The 9,841-nt window shown below is 45.9% G+C and overlaps 1 protein-coding gene across 1 annotated transcript; it reads left to right on the forward strand.

Moving 5' to 3' along the window:
* Nucleotides 1–469: 469 nt before the first annotated feature.
* Nucleotides 470–8,783, forward strand: LOC104124867 (corticotropin releasing hormone binding protein). The gene is made up of 7 exons (XM_009637243.2): nucleotides 470–550; nucleotides 991–1,084; nucleotides 1,738–1,895; nucleotides 3,958–4,168; nucleotides 5,522–5,670; nucleotides 7,035–7,152; nucleotides 8,626–8,783. Exons 1-7 carry the CDS (start codon nucleotides 470–472, stop codon nucleotides 8,781–8,783), a joined length of 969 nt encoding a protein of 322 aa, XP_009635538.1.
* Nucleotides 8,784–9,841: the final 1,058 nt, after the last annotated feature.

A 9,841-nucleotide genomic window follows, 5' to 3' on the forward strand; every position in this document is an offset into this window, starting at 1 on the left:
TGGCATGGAGCAGCAGGAGGGAGGCAGGGAGCCCTGCAGGTCCGAAATGCCCCACGACTGGAAGGCAGGAGAAGAGGAGGATGGAGGGATGCTTCTTGCTTTGGAGTAACTGGAAATAAACACGCTGCCTGGGTATCCCAGCTGCACAGGGACAGGTTCTCCTCTCCAGAGCTTTTCAGCTCCACCAGACAGCTAAGTGGAAAAGACATCTGCAAGCAAGGGGAGTTCGACCGGTTTGGAAATTTGTGGCTGTGATTTGGACCCTCGTCATGCCCACGTACTGTGTCACTGCAAGAGGAATTCAGTTACCATGGGTTACCCTATCAGTACGGGGACCAAGTGCCTCCCCTCCCAACAGCTCTATAAAAAGAGTCTCTCCAAGATACCCCAGCAGCTCCTGCCTACCGGCACAGACCAGGAGAAACTTGGCTGCGGGGAAAGAGGGAGGGCTGCCAGTGGAGGTGTCAGCATGCCGTCTGCTTTCCAGTTTCAGTGCCACTTCATTCTCATCTTCCTGGCAGCCTCCAAGGGGGAAACCAGATACCTAGAGGTGAGCAATGGGGCTAACAACTAAAGCACCTTGCTGTGCTTTTAGCTGCTGTCTTCTAACTTCCCAGCTTTTGAGCATCATGCTTTTTCCTCTCTCCCTTCCTATTCCTATTCCCATTCCTCCTGCCTTAAACTTACACCTGGGTAACACCAATGCACAGTCCCACCCACCCCCCATTTGTTTACCCAGCCTTTTCTCAAAGTTGCATTTTTGCTGAGGATTTAACAGACTCGCTGTGCACCGAGCTGCTGGGCTCACCTCTTATGTACCAGGTTTTTTCCCCTCTCCTGCAGGTTGGCAGCTTTCTGACTGAGCTCTTCCACAGCTGCACTGTTTCTGGAGGAGGGATTTAATCTGCTGGTGCCTGTTCTTGAGAGGTGCAGGGAGGGGGCTGCATTTCACTTTGCCCCAGCCTCTTCTTGCCCTCTTTCCTTCACCAGGTGAGGGATGCTGGTGAAGATGAGCCCTTCCTACTCCTCAGTGAAGACCTGAAGCGAGAGCTGTCTGCAGGGCAGATCTACCGGCGGTCACTCCGTGAGTTTCTTTGGTGCTCTGGTGGGGACCATCAGTGGGTGTGAGAGTCCTGGGGGGAGTTAAGGGCTCAGGGAGGGGAAAGGGGTTATTTGGCAGTGACAGAGCTGCAGGCACTTTTTGCAAGGGTGGAGAGAAAAAGGACAAGGTGTTAAAATCTCAGAAAAACTGTGGCTGAGGCAGAGGGATTGAAACGGGGCTCTGAAAAGAGGTTGGGGCTCAGAGTTGAGGGTCCCAAATAATGGGAGGAGGATGGGTATCGTCCACCCATGTCCCTGGGCAGGGTCATCTCTCCAGGGGATGGGGCAAGTGGAAAAGCTGTGATTAGAGAGAAATCTGAAGGAACGGGTGAGTGTGTTTGTGTGCTTGTGCACATACACATACACAGAATTTTCTTCTCAGAGATGCTTCGGCATGCCATCCCCCTCAGCACCCCCCCTACAGCATGCTTGTGCTCACACCTGCGAGTTACTATTCAGTCTCTGATGCTCAGCAGGGTCCTAATTGCTTCAGCTGGGTCCCCCTCTCCTCACTGCCAGCTGGGTCTCAGCGTGGGGGTCTCTCCTCGCTCCCCACTTCCCTGTGCCGCGGGAGCCAGCACTGGGTCTCCCTCCCTGGCAGGCTGAGGCAGCAGCCCCGTGTCCCTGTTTCTCCAGGGTGCATCGACATGCTGAGTATAGAGGGGCAGTTCACCTTTACGGCAGAGCAACCACAGCTGCACTGTGCGACCTTCTTCATCGGGGAGCCCGAGGAGCTCATCACAATAGACTACGACTTTGTAAACATCGACTGCCATGGGGGTGATTTCCTGAAGGTAGTAAGCTGGCAAGTCCTGCTGCACTTCCCGGCTCTCATCCGATGTGTGAGGCGTTTGCTACGTGTGGCAGGGGCAGGCGAATGCATGTGTGCATGAGCATGTGTGTGTGTTTGAGTGTGCAGAACAGGCTTTCACAAAGCAGCTATCTCTGGGACGGCTGTTCCTCCTCCTCTGAGGCAATTTGGGTGCATACCCCCCCCCCCCACCATCACCACCCTCCTAAAGCAAAGTCGGATGCAGGCTGAGGATCATTCTCCAAGCTGCAGCACCAGCTCTTCTGAACTTTTCCAGAAGTGCCTCTACTGAGTGTCCATACCCGGGGACTGACTGAAAAGTTTGATCGGTAGGAGCCAAGCCCCTCAGCCCCGTTAGAAGGGTTTTCTGAGCCCTGCAGACAATGACACAGCTCTCCGAATGGCTGTTATGGCTCTCAGACCTCCGCTCACAGGTCACTTAGCATCAGCTTATTAATGAGTGGATCGTTGCAGGCTTTATTTCAAATGGCCCTGCTAGAGCTTTTCAGGATGTTGGCTGTGAACAGAAAGAGGTTCATGACTCAGATCCATTTATATTCCAGCATCAAAAAAAACTTTACCAGCTCATTTTGCTGGCAGGCGGAAGCACTGACCAAGATCTGAACTTGTCTCAGGAGAGAAGGGGAGGCTTGATGGCCCCTGGCTGTCCCCCTCACCTTGCACTCTGCCCTTGGCAGTGTGGTAGTCATACACAGCACAGACCCTCTCCTGCCTGGTGGCAAGCTGAGGTCTGGGGACAAGGAGGAGGAAAGATGCCCTTCAGCCCTTTCCTTGTCTCCCTTTCTTGATGAGATTCTGTCCCCCTGGGGAATCCTGTCCCTCCATCCCATATCCCCAGCTGGGATCTCTCCCCACATTGCTACAGGGAGGCTGATTTCAGGTCCAAGGATTTTGTACCAAGACTTACAGCCACTTATGGAGGCTAGAAAAAAATGCCAAGACATCTTTGAGGCTTTTTAGGGGTTTCCTTCCCTTAATCATGGGTCCCCAGTTTCTGCATTATACTACTACGTTTATACAGGCAGTGTTTCCCTGGTGTAATTTGAGCACCCAAGTCTCATCACTTCAGAAAATGTACACTTCTGGCAAATCCAGAGGCTGATCCTGCAGCTTTTCCATGAGGAAATCCCACGTATACTCTCATTAGGATTACTCACCAAATCGATGGCAGGATCTGGTCCTTGGATTTTCAAAGTATTGACTGGAGCATAGAAGAAATTACTTGGTGAGAGCAGCTAGGGGGGAACAGAAACAGCAAGGCAGGCAACTGCACAGCTATGTTAAATGTGTCAGAACTAGAAATCTGTATTCTGACACATTTCCCTGAAGACAGTGAGGGCAAATTGTTGCTATTTTTATTGTGAAGGAAAGATTTGTAGAGGTTTCTGCTTAAGGTCCAACCAAGTAGGCAGCATTTGTTCTGCTTTCTAGTGGCTGGGACGAGCTGAAAGAACAGATACGGGAGAGAGCAATACCTCTGCCAATAATTGCTCCCTGGAGCTTTATTGTATTTCAATACCTCTGGAAGGTCTCTGGGCCCATTAATGACAAGCTGCAAAACATGGACGGTGGAAAATTACAGGCCAGATCAATGGACTTAATGCCCGCAGTTTGAAAGGGTGACTTATGTTTCATGTGGCTTCCAAATCAAGCTGGTCAAAAACGTCTCTTGGTAACAAAGAAATTGCAATATTAAGAAATAAAAAAAGTTGATGCAAAGGTCATGATGCTAGAGCAAAAAGAACTGCTTCCCTCAAAAAAAAGTCACCAAAATCGTCACCTGAAGGAAACAAAGACAACATTAAAATTTAAATTTATTCTTTTCTTAAATACGCATTGAAGCTTGAATAATTAGTTAAATACCAGGAATTCAATAAATACAAACAATTTTTGTTTTTAATTGGTGGCTTTGAACAGGTCATCCAGTGTCAAAATAAAACAGTGTCTGTAATACTTCATGTTTCTCTCTTCTGCTAACAGAGCAATAAGCAAAAGCCTTGTTTTCAATTATTGAATCTCTGTAGGTATTCGATGGCTGGATACTCAAAGGAGAGAAATTTCCCAGTTCCTTGGACCATCCCCTCACCACTTCCCAAAGATATGCAGACTTTTGTGAAAGTGGCAATATTCAGAGGAGCATCAGGTCATCGCAGAATGTGGCAATGATCTTCTTCAGGATTCACGAGCCAGGCAATGGATTTACAGTCACCGTCAAGAAAAACACCAACCTCTTTCGTAAGTCTGCCTTTTATACCCTCAAATGGGCTTGCATTTGGGGCAGGAGGCAAAATGAACATGCTGGTTTGCATTGAATTCTCTTGCTGGCATTATTTGCACTGACATGGCTCCCGTAAAGCCCATGGAGCCACACAAACCTGCATGTCTGAGGATTTGACTCAGGCTCAGTGTGTCTCGGGGAAAGAAAAAAAAAAAAAAAAAAAAAAAAAAAAAAAAAAAAAAAAAAAAAAAGTTGAGTGTAAGAGAGAATTTAAGCATGGCTTGGATATTCAGGACCAAAAGCTCCTTCAGAGAAGATCTGTTCCAATCTAATATTGTCATGTTCCAATACATTTGTCTAGAACAAGTAGTATTAATCCAGAGAGTTTAATCTCAGCAATTTCTAGATCTGGGTGAACAAGGAGGAAAAAATACTTGAGAAAGTTCAGCAGCAAAACCAGTGTATTTCATAGTTACGTGGCAGTTATGAGTGATATATGATCCCAATGATCTATTTGCAAGCTATTTCCCTAAGCCTGTGAGCTGGCAAGGGGCAAATGATGGTCACTTGCATCTTTTTTCCAAGAGGGGACAGGACATTTAATAATTTTTGTTCAGGCCAGTCTGATTTATCTGCCTTACCATGCAAAGGGTGAAGATGACGGCATGTCTGCCCTGTCCTTCCTCTGAGTTGTTCAGACACAAAGCCTGCGGGCTGGATCTCCGCACTTGGCGTGGCTTCATGCCCATGGATGTGATTAATTGTGTGCAGCTGCTGGAGGTGGCTTGTGTCCTTCACTGGCCTGCTGAAGCACCTTCAGGCCCCCAGGTCTGCGTGGAGGACCCCTTGGGGTGCACATGCAGATGATAAACTGCTACCTTACCTGAACATTTGAACTTTTGAGATAAAAGCAGCATGTACCTGCTCTAGTTTCAATGGGATGTTTTGCAGGGTGAGGAACTCCACTTAAGAGGAACAGAACAGGACTTAGGGGTTTGCTGGAAATACCAGGTCCAAGCTAAACAAAAGCCCTGCATCCATATTTAGCCTCCTTCAAACTGGAAAACGGTACGAGCTCCCAACATCATGAGCCCCTGATGTATGGATTTGGGGTGTGAGCTCTCTCATTGACCGCTTCACCCTCAACTTCTGCCAGGTGTCATGCTACACAGTAAGCAACAGGCAAGGAATTTTTAGGGAACAAATACTATGCAAGAACCCCAGAAAATGCCATATACATATTTTTCAGCATTTGGTTTTAACTCTTAGAAATTAAATCATCTGTTCTTTGTTAGTACTGAAAGTACATCGTTTTGCTATATGCAGTGATGACTGCACAAGTAACTCTTCTACCTTCTCCTGTGCCCCAGCTTGCAATGTCATCTCTCAGACCCCCTCAGGAAGGTTTACCATGGTCATTCCTCATCAGCACAGAAACTGCAGCTTCTCCATAATCTACCCAGTGGTGATAAAAATATCTGATCTTATCCTGGGACATTTAAATGGCCTCTTTTTAAAGGTGAGTTGTTTGTTTCCTAAGAAATTACTACCATATGCAGCTTTCCTGGGCACAGGAGAAGGAAGGGGGTGAAGCGGGGATAGCCTGTGGCACCGGCTGCTAAGGCATGTGTGCTCTGGACCACGTGCGTGCACGCTGAGGGCTCTGTTTTCCCCCCAGAGACAAGAGCTGGGTCTGTCTCTGTCGCTATTGTCTCTGTAATGTTGCAGAGGCAATCAAATTATGCAAACTACCATTAATGCATGTAAATATTGCTTGCCATAACAAAGGGTAAGAATGTCATTAGAAAGAAAGGAGTGCTCTTGGAGAGCTGTCTGTCTGTATTTAAACTAATGAAAGCAGAAACCACTCTGAACAGAGAAAGGAGACACGGGTTAGATAGTGAAGTATTAGCACGCAGAAAATACAAATGTCCTCACAACTGATTCCCTGCTCAGCATGCTGAGCATCGTCTGCTCCATCTGCTCTGATACACAGCACGGGGCTGGGGTTTGGCCACAGCATTTGGTGCTTGGTGACAACCAGACAGGAGAGGACAGGAGCTCTGGTGGCACCCTGTGCCTGGGAGGTCCAAGATAGTGCAAATTCCAAGATACCCAGAAGGATAGGAGCAAGAAAGTTTGTTTTCTGCTGCCAGTGAGATAGGCAGTCTAGGTCCTTCATGGGGACTGCCGCTGTTGGAGCAAACCAGGCTTATGAGAGATGGGCAAGTGACTTGGCTTATTCAGTGGTGGGCATAAAAGGGGCAACAGCAGGAGGACGATAAAGAAATCAGGAACTTAAATAGCAGTATATGGGTGACAGCCCAAAGGTGCACAAGGTGTCCGTGCAAGATGTCTTTGGCAAACAGCATTAATTTTCAGGAAAAGAACACTTGTGGGTCTAATATACAGTGAGCCATTGTTGTCATACAAAACTACTCTTTTGATTAATTCCTACTTCAGTTAAACTTTGCCAGAATAGTGCATTTTAGCAACACTTATAGCTTAGAAATAAATATGGTATAGTGGAACTTAAGTTCCTGCCTGTCAGCTGAGTGTGGGCACACGTGCAGCCCATGCCTGTATTAATTTAAATACATCCAGAGTCAGACTGCTTATCTGCATTAAAAACAGTTGAATCAACACCTTAACTATTTGTCAGTAATTTTCAGACTGTACTTAGGTCCTTCTTTGAAATCCCTTAAGGAAATTAACTGGCTAATGTCAAATTGAAGTAGTGTTGCTCAGGATGAGAACAGCCTGATTTCACACAGGTTTGAGCACAGAGGACTTCTAAAACCTACTGTTGGCTGCAATCATGTCTAGAGAACTGCTACCTTTTGAAAATAAATAATAAAAAACTTTTAATCTGTGCCTTTCTAGAAACCATCTGTAGGCTGTGCAGGAGTGGGAGATTTTGTAGAGCTGCTAGGAGGAACTGGCTTAGACCCGTCCAAGATGTTTCCACTGGCTGATCTCTGTCACTCCTTCCATGGGTCTGGTAAGACCCTCTTTCTTCCACTCCACCTGATAAAATAACTAATGAGATGCAGTGTACCCCAAACACAGATTTCTTGCTAGACTGGTGAACTTCACGTGTAGCAGAACAGGAGAGCTAAAGCTATTCGAGCCTGCAGCTGGGCTCTGTGATACAGCACACCCACGACCACCTTCACTTGCCCCTGCAGTAATCATTATAACAGAGTGAAGTTATACATAATTTTAAAATGCTTGTCATATGATACATATGATTATTAGAGTGTCAACAACAAATGAGCCTGGAAATTCATAACAAATGAGGGCAGAGCAGTTACATTTTCAGTTAGGGAGTCTTTTCTCTCTTACTCAGTGTTTCCAAAGCCTCCTGTTCTCCTGCAGGAGTAACACATACCCCAGAAGTTCCCACTCTCTGCTTTGAACCTTGGAGGGGCTCTGAACCTGTTTCACTATCGTGCCAGGTCGGTGACCTCATTCTCCCCATAAAAATAAGGATTCCCCGTTTCCCTGATATTTAATACAGCAGAGTACGAAGTGTTGCAGGGACGTGACAGACCAGTCCCTGTGGCACCTGTGTTGTGCCTCAGCAGTATGAACACGGGCACTGGTGTTTCCGCAGGGTTGGAAAGTGGGAACATGCCTGGCACTTTGCCCCTGTGGTCTCCCTTGCCTTTCATCACACCGCCGCTTAATGGCCCAGGCACTGTTTAAAGCTTTAACTGGCAAGTGCTGGCGCTGAGTGAATACTGAGCACTGCGATGAGATTAAAATGTGCTCTCCTAGCAGTGTGAAGGAAGGGGAATCCCATCTCAGCAGCCCCTGCTCTCGCAGTGACCTGCCAGATTTCTCTTCCAGTGAGGAAGCTGCTCCAAGTTCCCCAGATGAAATGGGCTTTGCTGAACACCCACACAAATGGCTCACCTAAAGCAGTGGTTAGTGATATGCTTGATTTCCCCCAGACTGAGCCCATATGCTAGGCACCACCGTTTGCGTTTGTCTTGGTGGGACTCTCACATGCCTTTGTTACTGTGAAGAACCTAATCATGCACAAAACCACTCATCCATCTAACAGGAAACATATCAATATTGTTAATTTTGGATATCGTCAGGACACAGTGCCATTACTGTTACCCATCACTCATGGTATCTAGCAGCAGCGCACCTTCCCAAATGCAAACACATACACACCTCTGCGTTGTGTCCGTCTATACATACGTGAGACTGCAGGTGGATGAGAAGTGAGTGGCATTTGCATGAGTAAAGGTTGCAACACCTGATTAAATACCCAAGCCATTGTTAAGTAAAACTAACAAATGCAAAAGAACCGCTGGCTGGTCGGTGCTACGCACAAACTTGCTTTGTTTCCAAAACTGTATGAATCGGTGCTTTGTAATTCTCAACACTATATATCTCTTGTTCCCTCACTCTCATATAACTGTATCTTTATATCTCCTCTCTATCTCTTTTCCCTAACTAGCGCAAATGAAGATTGGCTGTGACAATACTGTGCTGCGAATGGTCTCCAGTGGGAAACACATCAACCGCGTGACATTTGAGTATCATCAGCTCGATTTGCAGGAAACAGAAAACAGAAAGGAGAACAGCATTGAGGAATTTTGCTTTCCTAGTATCTGAGAAACCAGGCCACACAATTTCACATAGCTAATGAAAATGAGGTTCTGGTGAGCTAAAGAAAATGTATTTTTCCTTTAGCCAGCTGGTATTATCGAGCCTTTCTACAGTACAAGCATATTTCTTTTTTTCATACAAATCAGTCATTGCCATGAGCAAGCAGGAAAAAGCAACCAATATATTAATCTTTGTTATTATCATAATATTTTTCTGCAGTATTTAAGCTCATTTACCACGTCAGAAATCAACAGCAAGAACAGAAGGCTATGTTTCTCATATAAATGTAATTAGGAAAAGAGACACAGACTCTGTGTGTCTAGTCTGGGGATATACGAAATATAAACTTCATGCAGCAACTTTATCCTTTTATATCAGGTATAAACAAAAAACTTAGATGGTGGAATACAATTCCAGTTTTGTAAGAGGAAACCCAACATTAGTGTGTGTAAAAACTACCGGTTTGTTTATGACTATAAATGTAGTATTTATTTCTAATGACATGTTTTTAATAAAAATTTGTAGCATGGAAACTTCCTTACACAAATCCAAACATGAATAAATGCATTCAAAAAGTTGGCAAAACGTTATTATATTGTATTTTTTCTGAAGAGCTCTTTTAACGTTCTCGTTAAACTTCCTAAGACTCGTGCAGTTTTCTGGAAAAGATAATTTTGAACATATGTTGCTGTAAAACTGTGGGCTATTAAAGTAACATTATGGGCAGAAAACTGGTTTGCCAGTGTTGCATGCACCTTCACGTGGAGTACGTTCCAGCTGTACACTTACTGGCACCTTCCCTCTTGAAGGAGTTTTGGTTAGGTGTCCTGCTGACCTGTGGTGTCAGGGATACACAAATATAGATTAATTTTTTTCCAGATCTTTGGTAACCCAGAAGAGGAGTGTAAGCCTGGGGGGCTCTAGGAAGCACAGCACAGCAGAGGACCAGAGCTGTGTCCTAGCTCTGAGGGAGGCACATGGACCGATTCCTGTGTTTTGTGGGAGTGCTCTCTGGCAATAACAAAAGCAAACAGTTCCTTCTCCGATGTTTGATTAACGGTCAA

Source organism: Egretta garzetta, unplaced genomic scaffold (assembly GCF_000687185.1).
Source record: "Egretta garzetta isolate BGI_Z169 unplaced genomic scaffold, ASM68718v1 scaffold424, whole genome shotgun sequence".
Lineage (NCBI taxonomy): Eukaryota > Metazoa > Chordata > Aves > Pelecaniformes > Ardeidae > Egretta > Egretta garzetta.

Coding starts and splice junctions, on each gene's coding strand:
- LOC104124867 (XM_009637243.2), top strand. CDS start 470: ATGCCGTCTGCTTTCCAGTTTCAGTGCCACTTCATTCTCATCTTCCTG. Junction 1,085..1,737: donor GATCTACCGGCGGTCACTCC/GTGAGTTTCTTT, acceptor CTGTTTCTCCAG/GGTGCATCGACATGCTGAGT. Junction 4,169..5,521: donor GAAAAACACCAACCTCTTTC/GTAAGTCTGCCT, acceptor CCTGTGCCCCAG/CTTGCAATGTCATCTCTCAG.